At 42.8% G+C, this 17,672-nt stretch overlaps 1 protein-coding gene across 1 annotated transcript; it reads right to left on the minus strand.

The window, feature by feature from the left end:
* Positions 1–13,278: 13,278 nt before the first annotated feature.
* LOC101825433 (olfactory receptor 12-like) lies at positions 13,279–14,262 on the minus strand. Its single transcript, XM_040752773.1, has one exon. It carries the CDS (start codon positions 14,260–14,262, stop codon positions 13,279–13,281), a length of 984 nt encoding a protein of 327 aa, XP_040608707.1.
* Positions 14,263–17,672: the final 3,410 nt, after the last annotated feature.

Consider the following 17,672-nt stretch of genomic DNA (forward strand, 5'->3'; position numbering starts at 1 on the left):
TGTAGACAATGGTAGAAACTGTATGGACTTCAACATGCAAGGCCATGGGGGTCTGATTTCTCAATGTTAGTGAAGCTCACATCTTGATACCACATGCCCTAGGGAATGAACATTGTGCTAGGAGCATCTGATGGATCTGGGTCGTACATTTTGTCCACCCTTCCTTTCTGTGCCCTAATTATTGCTTGCAGAAATGCTTATTCTATGTCATTGACCTTTGGGAGTTATCTTTGCTACTGTTCTATTGCTGAGAAGAGACACCATGACCAAGGCAACCCTTATAAAAGGAAACATTTCATTAGGAGCTTGTTAACAGTTGTAGAACGTTAGTCCTTATCATCATAGCTAGGGCATGGCAGCACACAGACAAGCATGGATCTGGAGAAGTAGCTGAACACCTTGACCCACAAGCAGCGGGAGAGAGAGAGAGAGAGAGAGAGAGAGAGAGAGAGAGAGAGAGAGAGAGAGAGAGAGAGAGAGAGAGAGAGAGAGAGAAGAGAAAGTATATACAAATGGCCATGCATCCTAATCTTTCCCAAACAGGTCCAGTAACTAGTACCCAGGTATTCAAGCATATGAGCCTCTGGGAACCATTATCATTCAAGTCACCACAGGGTGTGTAAATTACTCTTGTTATACAGAAAACACGGCTAAGATTTTACTTTCATTCTCAGAGAAGCCTTTGGTCTTTGACATTTGAATGGTGTTAGAAATGTTAAGAGTTTGGGGACTCATAGATGGCTAACTGTATGTCCCCTCATGCATTGACCATAAGCTCAGGGGGGAAGAGGTAGAATGTTAAGGTTTAAATCCAAACTACTCTTTGTGAACTCATGTGTTGATTTCCCCAAGGTGATGGCATGTTTGGAAAGATGAAAATCCATATGAAGTGGAGTCTTACCTAATAAAAGTGGAACACTGAGATGTTTCTCTGATTGTGGACTTGGTGCACACACCCCTTTATTCCTGGTCATCATGAAGTTAAAAGTCCTTTCCTCTACTTTGCCTGCTGCCATGATGTTCCAGTCAATGTGGACCAACATCAACAGAGTTGAGTCATGGACTGATGTCATGACTCAAGATAAATATTTCCTTATGTAAGTTGTTTCTTTGAGGTATTTTTATAGAACAGAACTCCAATATACATTACAAACTCCTTTATGCATATTTCTTCTGGCATCTCTAAAGCACTGGGACTTGTCAAAGGGTCTCTATAGTGCTATTACACCTGCAGAACTATAAGTCACTCATATTATCAAGTATCTGTCGGTGTTCAAATATCAAATAGCTAGCTGCATGTGGAATCTTAAGGGGTTTCACATGTCTCTGAAATCAGTATCCTTTTAGTACAGAACCCCTGAGATCATTCTCTTTGATTGATTTATTTCCAAGGTTAATGTCTTTAGTTAACTAGCTCTCTTATTCTCCAGAATCTCTTATAATCTGGGCATGATGACTTCATCTCATGGTGCTGTCTGTGACTATGTTCCTCTCTACTATCTGTCTTTTGTTTTTTTTTGTTTGTTTGTTTTTCAGGATCCACAACTGTTTGTCTAGAGTTCTTGATGCAAGGGAGAGGAGCTTGATCCTGACTCAACGTGATATGCCAGGCTTTGTTGACTCCCTATGGTAGGTCTTAACCTTTCTGAGAAGTAGATGAGGCAAAGGGAGTAGAGAGGAGGTGGGGGAGGGAACAGGAGGAGAGGAGGGAGGAGAAACTGTGGTTGGTATGTAAAATAAATAAAAAATTAGTGAAAAGTTTGGGAAGCAATGAAGACATTTTGAACTCATGCAGAGCAATTGAGGGTAATGAGACTCATTTCTTCCCAGGGTGAAATGAGGGTTATGCTAGCTACTCTTCTCCCTTCCTCCACCTCCCCCTTTTTTCTTTCCCCTTGTCTTTCCTCTTCTCTTCTCACCCTTCTTCCTCTCTCTTTCTTGCTTTAAAAATATTTTAGGTGTATTGGTGTTTTGTCTGCATGTCTGTCTATAGACCACATGCATGCCTGTGAACAAGGCAAGAGCAGAGCATTGGATCCTCTGGAACTGAAGTTACAAATGGTTGTAAGCTGCCATGTGGGTTCTGATAATCACACCAGGTCCTTTAGAAGAGCACTGATCTTATCCCATAAGCCATTTCTTCGGCTTGCTCTCTTGTTCTTATTGAGGCAGGGTCTTACACATCCCAGGTTAGCCTCAAATCTGTTCTGTAGTTCAGGCTAGCCTTAAATTCCTGCTCCTGTGTTCACCTCTCAAATGGTTGTTGGATCTTATTTTATAATTGGAATTATATGTTAAATAACTTTACTACACATAACTGTCAAATTTTTGTCAAGAAACTATGATGAATTATAACAGTTGCTTTCTGCATCAATGTAGGTGATCATGTACCTTTATCTTTGATCTTATTAAAGAATTCACTCTATTCAAGACTGAAATTGAATGCAAGGGAGTCATACATGCTAAACATGTGTTCTACTGCTGATTGCATTCCTAGTCTTAGGCTGCATATATGAAGCCTTCTTTGTCTCTTGTTAATCACCTGTTGCTTCTGGATGCTTCCTTAGGATTTGGTTGTTGTCACCACAACTGTGGTTGCCACTGAACAGCCTCACTGTGGGAGGCGTGGCTTGTTCCTTCAGGATGCCTATGGAATCACATTTTCTTTTGTGATTGCATCAGTCATTGATGAACATAGTTATTTTCCCCCATGCACTGGGTTTTAGCAAGTAATTAGATGCCTATGTTATCCTGCCTTTATAGCTGCAGAACTGTGAAGGTGAATGCTCCTCTCATAAACAGACATTGCTTCCTACTTGGCTGTGATGCAGAATTACCCTCTTTTTATTGGTACATCACAGAATGAAAGATAGGCACTCTTTATTTATGTGTAATAGTCAGGAGATCAGCATCTTCCAACGATATACTCAAATCTATCAAATTTTATCTGTCAGTCTATTGAATTTATTATCCTTCTTTATGGTAAAACATCATCTCTGACCATTAGAATTCCACTCAGAACAGCACTACAAGAAATAAAATATTTCTATTGAAACAAAAGTTTATAAAACCAAGACATAATCCATAATCAATGTTTTAAAAAGAGGATGTAAAAACAGGTAATAGAAAGGAAAAGTTTCAATGTGTTATATTGTGAGCATACTTGAAAAGAGGGAGGAACAATATAAATATCTAAATAAACTTTTATTTTAAAGGTTAATTTATAAAGAATAATTTCAAATCAATATATTTAATCCAACAGATACCATTAAATTTTAAATTTGAATATAAACAAGGATTTAAAATATGTAAAGGTGGGCTGGAGAGATGCTCAGTGGATAAGCCTGAGGGCTTCAGTTTAGATCCTTACCTCAGCACCTACTTAAAAGTTGGGTGAGGCTGTCATGGCCCCCCACCCCCTCCGGTTGGGGTAAGACTGGGTTCCACCTAGGCCCAACTTCCCCATCCCCTTCTTGGAACTTCCTGGCTCTGCCCCACTTAGTGGACCTGCCCCAGCATCGTGGACTCTCTGGAGTCTGCCCCTATCACAGTCTTGGTCCTCGTATACCCTCTGTGTGAGGAGAACAACAGGAGAGGCTGGACAATCCAGAGTAGTTGACATCGAAGTCTTGGCCCATCCACACTCACGGGGATACAGGAAGAGAGGGAGAAACCCCACCTGCACCCACTGGAAAAAGATATGGGAAGATGACAGTATAAGAACACATTCAACAACAGAAAGTACAATACGACACCACCAGAATCTAGGGACTCTACACTAGCAAAACCCAAACATCCTAATCCAGATGAAGCAGAAGAGAAGGACCTTAAAAATTTTATAAAGATGTTAGAGACCCTCAAAGAGGAAACGAGAAAATCCCTTAAAGAAATGGAAGAAAAAAAACAAACACAAAATTAAAGAAACAGCCAAATCTCTTAAAGAAAATAAGGAAAGCCAAGAAAAAACAAACAAGTGAAGGAAACAATTCAAACAGTTCAAGGCTTGAAAGCTGAAATAGAAACAATAAAGAAAACACAGAATGAGGGGATGCTGGAAATAGAAAAGTTGGGTAAATGATCAGGAAGTACAGATGTATGTATAACCAATAGAATACAAGAGATGGAAGAGAGAATCTCAGGTGTTGAAGACTTACTAGGAGAAATAGAGTCATCGACGAAAGAAAATCTCAAGTTCAACAAATCCCTAACACAAAATCCAGGAAATATGGGACACCATGAAAAGAACAAACCTAAGAATAATAGGGTATAGAGGAAGGTGAAGAAATACAGCTCAAAGTTACAGAAAACATATTTTACAAAATCATAGAAGAAAACTTTCCCAACCTAAGGAAGGACATGCCTATGAAAGTACAAGAAGATTACAAAACACCAAACAGACTGAACCATAAAAAGTCCCCTTGCCACATAAAATCAAAAACCAAACTTACAGAATAATGAAAAAATAATAAGAGCAACAAAAAAAAGGCAAAGTAACATATAAAGGTAGACTTATCAGAATTACACTTGACTTCTCCATGGAAACTCTGAAAGCCAGAAGGTCCTGGATAGATATTCTACCAACACTAAGAGACCACGGATGCCAATCCAGACTACTATACTCAGAAAAGCTTTCAATCACTGTAGATGGAGAAAACAAGATATCCCATGACGAAACCAGATTTAAGCAATACATATCCACTAATCCATTCCTACAGAAAGTTCTGGAAGGAAAACTCCAACCCAAGGAAGTTAACGACACTCACAAAAACATAGGCAATACATCATCTCACTTTACCAAACACCAAAGAAAAAAGGAGGGAAATCTATGCACAATAACACCACAAATAACAAATCAAAGACAAACATGAATCAACAATCAATGGTCATTAATATCCCTCAGTGTCAATGGTCTTAACTCACTTATAAAAAGACACAGGCTAACATAATGGATATGAAGACAGAACCATTGTTCTGCTACACACAAGAAACAAACCTCAACTTCAAAGACAGATGTTACCTCAGAGTAAAGAGTTGAGAAAAAATTTTCCAATCAAATGGAATCAAGAAACAAGCTGGTGTAGCAATCTTAATATCTAACAAATTAGACTTCAAAATAAAATCAATCAAAAGAGATGAAGAAGGGCATTTCATATTTATCACAGCAAAAGTCCATAAAGATGAAGTCTCAATGCTGAACCTTTACGCCCCAAATACAAAAACACCCACATTTGTAAAAGAAACATTACTAAAACTCAAATCACACATAAAACCTCACACCCTTGTAGTGGGAGACTTCAACACCCCACTCTCATCAATAGACAGGGCTACCAGACAGAAACTTAAAGAAACAAAGGAACTAACAGAAGTTGTGGCCCAATTGGATTTAACAGACATTTATAGAACATTCAATCCAAACACAAAAGAATATACCTTCTTCTCAGCACCATGTGGAACCTTCTCTAAGATCGACGGCATACTCGTCAACATAGCAAATCTCAACAGGTACAAAAAAAGAGGAATAACCTCTCTGTACATTATTGGACCACCATGCTTTAAAGTTAGAATTCAACAGCATCACAATGTGGAGAAACCCTACAAACTCATGAAAATTGAACAATGTGTAATTGCACCATTCCTGGGTCAAGCAAGAAATAAAAAAAAAAGAAATTAAAGTCTCTCTAGAATTTAATGAGAATGTAGACACAGCATACCTAAGCTTATGGAACACTTTGAAAGCAGTGCCAAGAGAGAATTCATAGCACAAAGTGCCCACATGAAGAAACTGGACAATTTACAGTATACCTTAAAACTCTAGAATAGAAAAAAAGAAGCAAACTCACCCCTGAGGACTATATGCCAGGAAATAATCAAATTAATGACTGAAATCAATAAAGTAGAAACAAAGAAAACAATACAAAGAATCAATGTAACAAAGACTTGATTCTTTGTGAAAATCAACAAGATATTCAAACCTTTATTGAAACTAACCAAAAGGCAGAGAGAGCATGCAAATTAACTAAATCAGCAATGAAAAGATGGGACATAACAAACCTGTACTCCACAACATTCTAAAATTTAAAGGAAAAGGGAAATTTTCTGGATAGATATCACTTACCAAAATTAAATCAAGAACAGATGAGCGATTTAAATATACCTATAACCCCTAATGAAATAGCAGTCATCAAAAGTCTCCCAATCAAAAAGAACACAGGTCCAGAAGGTTTCAGTGCAGAATTCTACCAGAAATTCAAAGAACAGCTAATACCAATATTCCTCAAAGTGTTCCACACAGTAGAAACAGAAGGGTCATTGCCAATTTCTTTTTACGGGGCTACAGTTACCTTGGTACCCAAAGCACGCAAAGACACAACTAAGAAAGAAAGCTACAGACCAATATCCCTCATGAACTTTGATGCAAAAATGCTCAATAAAATACTGGCAAATCAAACCCAAGAACACATCAGAGAAACCATCCACCATCATCAAGTAGGCTTCATCCCAGGGATGCAGGAACAGTTCAACATACAAAAATCCATCAATGTAATCCACCATATAAACAAACTGAAAAAGAAAAGCCACATGATCATCTCACTAAATGCTGAAAAGGTCTTTGGCAAAATCTAACAACCCTTCATGATAAAGATCCTGGAGAGATTAGGGATAACAGGAACATACCTAAACATAATAAAGGCAATAAATAGCAAACCAATAGCCAACATCAAACTAAATGGAGAGAAACTCAATGCAATTCCTCTAAAATCAGGAACAAGACAAGACTGTCCAGCCTCTCCATATCTCTTGTACTCAGAGCAATAAGAAAACAAAAAGAGATCAAGGGGATACAAATTGGAAATGAGGAGATCAAACTTTCACTATTTGCAGATGGTATGATAGTTTACATAAGTGACCCCAAAAACTCTACCAGGGAACTCCTACATCTGATAAATGCCTTCAGCAAAGTGGCAAGATACAAGATTAACTAAAAAAAATCAGTAGCCCTACTACATACAGACAGTAAATGGACTGTGAAAGGAATAGAGAAACATCATCCTTTATAGCCACAAATAACATTAAAAATCTGGGGATAACGCTAACCAAACAAGTGAAAGACCTATATGGCAAGAACTTTGAGTCCTTAAAGAAAGAAATTAAAGAAGATACCAGAAAACGGAAAGATCTCACATGCTCTTGGATAGGTAGGATCAACATAGTAAAAATGGCAATCTTGCCAAAAGCAATCTACAGATTCAATGCAATCCCCATCAAAATCCTAACACAATTCTTCACAAACCTTGAAAGAATAATAACCTAATGGAAAAACAAGAGTCCCAGGATAGCCAAAACAACCCTGTACAATAAAGGAATTTCCAGAGGTATCACCATCCCTGACTTCAAGCTCTATTATAGAGCTATAGTCCTGAAAACAGCTTGGTATTGGCACAAAAATAGATAGGTAAACCAATGGAATTGAATTGAAAACCCTGATATTAACCCATACACCTAGGAACACCTGATCTTTGACAAAGAATCTAAAACTATACAATGGGAGAAAGAAAGCATCTTCAACAAATGGTGCTGGCATAACTGGATGCTGATTTATAGAAGACAGCAGATAGATCCATATCTATCATCATATACAAATTGTAAGTCCAAATGGATCAAAGGCCTCAACATAAATCCAGCCACAATGAACTTCTTAGAGGAGAAAGTGGGAGGGACCCTTGAATGAACTGGTATAGAAGAGTGCTTCCTGAACATAGCACCAGTAGCACAGACACTGAGATCTACAATTACACCAGACAGAATGGCTAAAATCAAAAACACCAATGACAATCTATACTGGAGAGGATGTGGAGAAAGGGGAATCGCTGGTGGGAGTGCAAAGTTATGAACTACTTTGGAAATCATTCGGGTGGTTTCTCAGGAAAATGGAGATCAGTGTGCCTCATGATCCAGCAATTCCACTCTTGGGAATATACCCAAAGGATGCATATTCTTACCAAAAGGACATATGTTCAACTATGTTCATAGCAGCATTGTTTGTAATACTCAGAACCTGGAAGCAACCTAGATGTCCCTCAATTGAAGAATGGATGGGGAATATATAGTACATTTACACAATGGAGTATTACTCAGCAGAAAAAAAAAGAAATCTTGAAATTCTCAGGCAAATGGATGGAACTGGAAGAAAACATACAGAGTGAGGTAACCCAATCACAGAAAGACAAGCATGGTATGTGCTCACTCATATATGGACATTAGCCATAGATCAAAGGGCTTTCAGCCTACAGTGCACACTCCCAGAGAAACTGGAAACAAGGAGGACCCTAAGAGAAAAATACATGGTCTCCGGAAGAAGAGGAAAGGGACAAGAACTCCTGAGCAAATTGGGACCACGTGCGGGGGGAAGGGGGAAGGAAAAAGAGAAGGGGAGGAAAAGAGGGGGTAGTGAACAAGAGGGATTGGGAAGACTGAGACAGGGGAGGAATAGAGGAGAGCAAGAAAAGAGATGCCTTAATAGAGGGAGCCAGCATAGGTTTAAAGAGGAATCTGGCACTAGGGAAATGTTCAGAGATCCAGAAAGATGACCCCAATGGGGAATCTAGGCAGTAGTGGAGAGGCTGACTTTGATGCCCTTCCCCTATAATGAGACTGATGACCACCTTAAATGCCATCCTAGAGCCTTCATCCAGTAGCTGATGGAAGCAGAAGCAGGCACCCACAGCTAAGCTCTGAGCCATACTCTTGGAATTCAGTTGTAGAGAGGGAGGAGTGATGAGCAAAGGAGTTAAGACCATGCTGGGAAACCTATACAACCAGCTGACCTGACCTAATGAAAGCACAGGGACCCAGAATCAAACTTTCTGAATGCGGGTGCCATTAGGAGGCCTGGGAAGTCTACGGGACCTCTGACAGTGGAACCAGCATTTATCACAAATGGACTTCGGGAGCCCATTCCCTACGTAGGGGTACTATTGCAGCCCAGATACACAGAGGCGGGCCTAGGCCCTTCCCCAAATGATATGACAGACTTTAATTATCCCTCATTGAAGGCCTCAATGTCTTTGGGAAGTAGGTGGGGGTGGGTTGGGGGATTGGTTGGGGTCATGGGAGGATGGGAGGGAGAGGGACCCCCCTGCCCCCTGCAGCTTGGATTGATATGTAAAATGATTGTTTCTAAATAAAAATAAAACGTTGAGTGTGGCAGTGCACATCTGTGACCCCATTGCCTGAGGGCAGAGACAGGGGGTACTGGGAGATTACTGGCCAGTCAACCTAGACAAATGAATGGACTCCAGGTAAAGTGAAAGATCATGGCTCACAGAAATAATGCTGACAGTGATAGTTTGCATACATAAATGTGCACATACATGCATACACCACACACACACACATGCACATGCACACACACACACAGACACACTCTCTCTCTCTCTCTCTCTCTCTCTCTCTCTCTCTCTCTCTCACACACACACACACACACACACACACAGGCACGCACACCATACATGAAAGAGACAGAAAATAAAATAAAGCATAATAATGAAATTTAAGAGGAAGTGGTTACCTATAAATCATAATTTAAAATTCACCACTATTCTCTCGTAACTGATAAGCAGACAAAAGCTAGCAATTAAATGTTAGAATTGAACAAAGAATGATAGCCGCTGTACTTAATTGACCTAGCTAGAGCACTACACCCATCAACCACAGAATAGAACTTCCTTCCAACACACAGAACTTGTCTGAACTCACTGAGCAGTATCCTAAAATCCATGGCCACCTGGAAACTCATGTGCCATCCTGAGAGACGAGATCTTTGCAGCTACTTTACTTGTCATGAAGCAGTAAGAGGTCATAACCCAATATGACTGGCTTCCCTGTAAGAGCCAATCAGGATGCAGAAAACTTCCCAGAAGGAATCAATACTCATAAAGAGCAGGCAGAGATGGGGAAAGGAAGTCCCAAGACAAGAGACCACAGATCACTGGGAGCTACTGTGTGCGGGGAGAGGACAAGGAGGGAAGTTTTCTGTAGACTTCAGGGGCTTCATAGTGTTGCCAACAACTTGATTTGAGACATCTGCATTCCGGATCAGTGGGAAAATAACCTTTCATTCTTTGTGTTCTGGGTTCCTGAGGAAGCTCACTCAGTAGGAGAGAAGTGGTCTGCTTTCACCCCACAGAGTGAGCCATGCACCGTCACCATTCTCCCTCACGGGTGCTGCAACTCTGTAGCTCCATGGCCAACTTCAGACCTCGATGACCACAAGGTCCCAATGTGTTCACCACCGTCTACTGCTTTTGATACCGCACAAAGACATCCCTTCGTTTGAAGAACCTTCTGATGAAGGGTGAGAAGGCTGTGTCCTGCTTTGCAGTTATAAGCAACACAGCAGTGAGGGGACGTGAATTTCATCTAGGAAGACATTGTAATTGACAGAGTGAAGAGGGCCAGCTGCGGGCTGTGAGGGTTCTGCCCAGATGTCCCCTTCAGGTTCCATTTCCTTATCAGGCTGCTGGGAGTCTAGCATGCTATTACACTGCCCGGGTGGTATCTTTGGCTTTTTTTGTTGTTGTTTTGTTTTGTTTAGTTTGGCTATTCCCATGAGCGACTACATCATGCTAAATCTTCCTTTCTTATCCACAAATCTGGTCAGATTTCTGTCAAAATGATGGAATAAGTTAAGCACCCAAGCAGGATTTGAGCTCTACCCTCTCATCCCCTCCTCGGTTTTTGATGAGTGTACATAATCAATGCTAGTTACTAAAACTTCAATGCCTCCTTACTGACAATTTCCAGTAGCATTTCAAAGGGTCCTTGACTTCAGCCATTTGAAACATCTTTCTAATATTTCTATGGGCATACCAGAGTACCGGCATTTGATTTACTTTCTAAACACATTTTGATTTTTTGCAAGACATATTCCTCTTCTTTGCTCTCATTTCCAAAAATCCCTGGGATTACTTTTTGAGGTGGACTATTATGTTGTAGACTAATTTGTTCAGGTTTTTTTTAAAAACACGGTCATATATGATTTATTGAGTTTTTAAGTTGTGTTGAATGCTGACCTTTATCCCCCATGGACATGGTAGATTCTGTTTACAGACATTGTTCATTCACATCAATACCACTGAACTTTTCCTTTCTTCCTAAGTTGCTTAGAAAATTACATTTTAATCTTCACACCTAAGATAGGTAGGTATTAATGAATAGTTTTGGAAAATGAGCTTATCTTTTCTGGGTTTTGGGTTTACTTATATTTTATTACATTATTATATATAACATATATATATATAATACTATATCATAAAATGGCTTTAGGACAGGCAGAATGCTCAGTGGATAGAATGGAGTCAAGGCACACATACAAGTGGATACTGGCGTAGCAGGAACCTCAGTGGGATAGTAGAGTTGAACAGTGCATGCAAGTGTGAACACTGGGTTGTGGAGGAATCAGCATTGCATAGTTGCTGATGAAAACCATGCTTTGTTTTCTAGGAGGTCAGTAGTCATACTGAAAAAATAGAAGTTGATATTATACCAAATCAAACATGAAAAGTACATTTATATGAGTGAATAAATAAACAAATGATAAAAGAGTTTCAGATACTTCCTGACATAGTGGGTAACAGCTCAATCCCGAAGGGTGAGAGACCTAATGTGATTAGAGTAAGCCAAAGCTCTCTGAACACGACACAGAAAGAAACAAATTGCTGAACTCCAAACATTGAGTATAAGGACTTCCGTTGAGCAAAAGACACATGGTGAAGCATAGCCCCAAAGTGGAAATGATATTGTAAAACCAAACAATCATACATGTGAAGTGGACATGGTAAAAACACCCGACAGTGGCGTTCCCAACAAAACAATCTAGTGATCACCAGATACATGAGGAGAAGTTCCCAAATGGTAGCCCACAGGGACACACAAACTAAGCACATGGAGTGTCCAAGCAAATTAAAACTAGTAGCTTTTACAAAAGATTAATTTTTGCATGTCCTATTATTAAGAAACTACACTTACAGCAATCTGCAAGAGAAATCCTCTCACGCAGGAGAAAGACAAGACCATGGCCGCACACCTTGGCAGACATTAACAGCAAACCATTTCCATTTCCCCAAAAGCAGAGCACACGCTGTCTTCTAGTTGCGATCACACACAACAAACCATTTCCATTTCCCCAAAAGCAGAGCACATGCTGTCTTCTAGTTGCGATCACACACAGCAGCACCGACTATGCAACTTCCACTGTACACAAACATGTGTATTAATCTTAGGCAGATAATGCTGAGCAACAGAAATCAAGAACAAAGATAAATAGCTTAGCTATCTCACAGACTGCTCTCAGAACGCAGTGGAAACTGTGGTCAAAATCTAATCAAGTATTGGAGTTGGGGCAGAATGCCTGGGGTTGTATGGAGGATATTATGGGATTGTACATCTTTTCCCCAGTGACAGTGTGGGTTTAAAATGAATTGATTTTAATATATGCATATGTGTACATATATAATATGTATATATTTACTACCGCATTAACTTTGCACTATGGCTCTTTGTGAGAGAGACTCAATGCTAGACGTGGTGCACTAGAGCCATAGAACTCATTATGGAGAACACTTGGTAGTACAATTAAAATTATGTTATATGACTTTTGATCTTTTCATTTATATGTATGTGTGTCTGTCTGTTACTATGGACGAGTGAGTGCAGGTGCCTGTGGAGGCAAAAAGTGGGTGTGGGCTCCATGGAAACAGAGTTATAGGCCATTTTGAATCTCTCGATGCGGGCACTGGTAACTGAACTCAAGAATACCAAGCACTCTTAACTGTTGATCCACCTCCCCAGCCACTGGAGTTATTTCAGACATGTTTCCTCTCAGTGGTGTGGAGAGAGCTGAGAGAAACTAAAGGGAAGCAGAAGACTCTGCATGCACGTGTGAATGAATGCTCACAAGGGGTCCCTAAGACGGACCTACACGGCACCTGTGCAAGAGGGGCTTGGCCTTAGGGATTTATCCAGTTTTTCCACGTATGTCCAAATATCTATCTCCTTTCATAGAAAAGAAAAAAACCTCTTTGGATCCCAACACATGTAAATCATGTTCACCGCTTGGACAGTGGAAAGTGGCTTGGAACTTGCTCTACCTCTCAGCAGTGAGGCGCTCTGCTTCCTGCTTAGACAGTCCCTGGTGTATAATGTGCTGTCAAGAACCATTGCAGAGCGGATGAATGGAAGGGACCACACGGTGTTTCATTGGAAATCTTCCCTCCAGCCCTAGGACAGCCCCTCACTGCCCACCTTCTTCACAAGGCTGTGTCTCTGTCCCAACCTCCTCAGGGCATCCTTCACATCCTTGTTGCGCAGGCTGTAGATGAGGGGGTTGAGCATGGGGATGACCAGGGTGTAGAAAACAGAGACCACTTTCCCCTGCTCCATAGAGGCCACTGCTCCTGGCTGTGCATACATGACAAATACAGTTCCATAAAACAAGGACACAGCTGTCATATGTGAACCACAGGTGGAGAAGACTTTGTGCCTCCCTGACCCTGAGCGCATCCTGAGAATGGTTGCTGTGATGTAGCCATAGGAGACGAGGACCACGAGAGTGGTAGACACAATGATGAGCCCACACATGCCAAACATGACAAGCTCATTGAGAGCTGTGCTACCACAGGCCAGCTGGAGCAGCGGGGGCACGTCACAGTAGAAGTGGTCAATACGGTTGGAGCTGCAGAAGGGCATCTGGAATGTGAGGCTGGTCTGCACAATGGAGTTGAGGCAGCCTCCACAGTAGGTACCCAGAACCAGACGGGCACAGGTCATGGGGCACATGGTCACAGCATACCTCAGGGGACTGCAGATGGCCATGAAGCGGTCATAAGCCATCGCTGCTAAGAGGAAGCCTTCGGTAGTAACCAGAAGGGAGAAAAAGAAGAACTGAGTGGCACATCCTGCAAAGCTGATGACCTTAGAGGAGGAAAGGAAGTTGGCCAGGGCTTTAGGGGCAATGACAGAGGAATAGCAGAGGTCAACAAAGGACAGGTTCTTGAGGAAGAAGTACATGGGGGAGTGCAGGCGGGCATCCAGGGTGATGACCACGATCATGGTGAGGTTGCCCAGGACAGTCACCACATACAGGGCAAGGAAGACAGCAAAGAGCAGGGCCTGGGTCTCTGCACCTCCCCCAAATCCCACCAGCACAAACCCCTGCAAGGACACTGCTGAGAGACTTCCATTCCTGTGGATGGGTGTGGCCATGGGTGGGGACAGCTGAAGAGAGAGCAGGGAAGGCAGTGAGAGGGAGCAGATCTCACCAGTGCAGTTGGATGCTCCACTGGCTGCAGGAACTTGTTGGTGACATGCTGTCCTTCGTGCAGACGTTCAGTAGCTGCTCTGTTCTCCTTCTAGATGAGCTGGTGTGGCCTGAAAGGGAACATTATTTCCTCAGAGCTACTCATTTCATGAGGTTGTGCTGAGCCCTCCCTGTGTAGAAGCCTGGGCTGCCCTGAGGATAGAAAGAAGCTTCGAGACCTTAGTGCCTCTCAAGCCTACAGACAGCCTCTCAGTATCCCTGTGTCTGTCCCTGTATATACTGCAGGATGCTCACCGTCTCTAGTTCTAAGTCTGGTCCACAATAACAATCAATGCACACATCCTCTGCTTGCTAGAGGATGTGAGGGTCTCCAGGTAATGGCTAGATGTTAGATATTGTAGTGAAGGGGCATCTGAGACCCATGTCCTGAGAAACAGATATATTTGGGACGTGCTTGTGGTCTCCTACCGGATCTCACTGCCAGTTCTACTCCCTGCTCCACTTCATCTTCAGGGGTTTATGACGTCATGTCCTTTGCCACTTAAAACCAGGGAGAGCTGGCCTTCTGCCTCCTGGCCATTCATAGTCACCTTCTCTAACTCATAGTGATCGTAGCATCGGCAGATTAGGGGTGTCCTCAAAGTGACTGGCTATGATGGCCATGCTATTGGCCAATAAATCAGTGTAGGGAAGTGCCGAACTGAGTATCTTAGATAGAGAGCAGAAGGTGTCTGTTCTCCATTACACTGGAGGCTTGTTCTGAGTAAGTTCATTTGCTGTTCTCTCTACTCTCTCCCCACTCAGTTCCCCTCACACAGAAGGCTGGAGTACACGTCTGAGCCCATCTTGCCCTACACAAGTGATTTTTCTCACTGTGAGCTCAAAGGTGTGCACGGAATGACTTTGTGCTCATACTCTTTTTTTTTAATTTTTAATAGCTTGTTTTACATGTCAATCCCAGTTCCTTCTCCCTCCCCTCCTCCCGCGCCCCCCCCAACCTCCCACCCTATTGCCAATTCCTTCCACATAGGGGATATCTAGAGTCTGTCATTTCACTCAGGGCAGGGTCCAGGCACTCCCCTAAGAGTCCAGGCTGAGAGAGCATCCCTCTGTGCTAGGACACATGATGTCTGTTTGTATTCCAGGGATAAACACTGATCCACTGCTCAGGGCCCCATAGGTTGCCCAGGCCTCCTCACTGACACATTCGGGGGTCCAGAACAGTCCCATGCTGGCCTCCCCGCTGTTGGTCTGGGTTCCAAGAGCTCTCCCCTGTTCAGATCAACTGTCTCTGCTGGTTTTGCTATGTGCCCACACTCTTGACACACCAGCCAGTGGACACAGTACTGGTCACAGATCTCTCCATGGTGATGTGTGTGATGTGCAAATGAAAGTTGGTCCTTTGTTTCCAGTTGCAACAAGGGCAAGCTCGATCTTCCCAGGTTGCTGAGGGAAAATATTATCCAAGGATGTTTGTGCAAGGAGAGGGAGGCATGGGCTGCAAACTCAGCTCTGCTCTAGGAGACCTGGAAGTCACTGTATGAAGGGGCAGCCTGCATTCCCCTTGGCCTTGTCCCTCCTGAGCAAGCACATATAGTGTCCTGTGGATGGTCAGACTGAAGCCCTTTAGCCCACCTGCTTGTACAATTAGAGCTGGTATTTAATAGGTTCCCTAAACTAACCTGTGCTAAACCCGGGGATGATTGACATAAGACACGTTAGTTTAATGAGGCAGGCCCTGAGTGTATACTGTGTGCTCCACCTTCATTTCCCCCATCCACATGGTTGTCCCCTACTCCTGACAGGTGACACAATGAACTTACCTTTCTTAGGTAAGAGTCGGGTGTACCCCAGGGCCACACGGCTAACACCCATGTGCCAAGTGCCCCATGTTGATGAGCCTGGTCTGTGATGGGTATGGAGAGGCAGACATCAGTTGGGTCTAGACCTTCTTCTTATCAGCTGTGGACTCTTGGACCATGGAGTGAGGTGAACCATATGAGCAGAGCTGGGCACCTGGGTCCCTGTAAGAGACCGGCTGTGTGGGTGATGACTGTGTCAGGTTCTGGGTCTTTCTTGTAAGAGAAAAGGCAGCGATTCCTCACTTCAGATGCTCTCCTGTCACCACCAGCCCGGTGTGGAGGGCCTGCCCTTGGGTCATTCAGCTGGATAGGATGCTCTGCACATATTGTTGTGACTCATGGCCTCCAGGGGCCAATTAAGGAGGTTCTGGCCATTGGCAGCTGGGACTCTAATGCCCTGGGCTCCAGAGGTGGAAGAATGGTTGTAGCCAATCTCTGTGTTGGCAACCACTCTTTATGACAGTGCTTCTCAACCTTCCTAATGCTGTGGCCCTTTAATACAATTCCTTATGTTGTGGTGACCCCCAACCATAAAGTTATTTTCATTGCTACTTCATAACTGCAATTTTGCTACAGTTATGAATCATAGTGTAAATATCTGTTATGTGATCCTGAAGGGGTCATGACCCACAGGTTGAGAACTGCTGCTCTATGAGTTGGCAGGAAACCTGCAGTCCTCTGGAAACTTTGAAGGAACCACCAGAATTACAGCAGAGGCAACTCAGGACAACGTTTATCCTGTGACCCTCAAGAGCAGTCACTCCTATGGGGCGATGTGACCTCCTGGTTACTGCCCATCCATCCCCTTGTTGCTCCCTCTAACTCACTATGCTGCCGTGGGAAGATTGACATAGGAAACCCTCCCTAGGGTAGACGGCCAGCTCATCGTAGTCCAGATGGTGACTAGAGCTACATAGTCTGCTAACTACAAATCCAGAACCCTTGATGTCACTTGAAGCCTGGGTAGATGACTCTCATCCCCTTTCTGTTCCTTTCTGAATGTTTCAGGTTTGAAAAACTAACACAGTTTTTGCTTGCACGAGTTTAAGTCAGTAAGCAACGATCCAACCCGAAGAGATGGAAAAGACAAGTCTCCTCACAGGGACCAGAGTAACCCCTCCCTTCCAGAGGCAGCTAACTGTGTTCCCACATGTACTTCTGATTGTTTCTGGATTGCATTATGTTCAAGTGTCACAGATCACAACCCACTTTAGTTTTGCTCTTAAGATCTCTGAGTTTGAGGCATCAGCCACGTTTCTACCTGTGGGTGGCAAGGTCAGAAACTGTCCACCTGAACTCTGAGACATGTCTGCATATTCTTCCCCATCCTGCTATAGTGCGTCATCAGGGCACATCTATGTCTCTGCTCGCATCTCAGATAACGGTCAGCAATGCTGCTATGCCTGCAGGCAACCCCTGACAGTGTCATGTGTAAACTGTGTTTGGGATCTGGGTGCAGATATGAGATCCTATGTATGCATGTGAGCTCCCAA

The sequence above is a fragment of the Mesocricetus auratus genome, unplaced genomic scaffold (assembly GCF_017639785.1).
Source record: "Mesocricetus auratus isolate SY011 unplaced genomic scaffold, BCM_Maur_2.0 Super-Scaffold_100010, whole genome shotgun sequence".
Taxonomy (NCBI): Eukaryota; Metazoa; Chordata; class Mammalia; order Rodentia; family Cricetidae; genus Mesocricetus; species Mesocricetus auratus.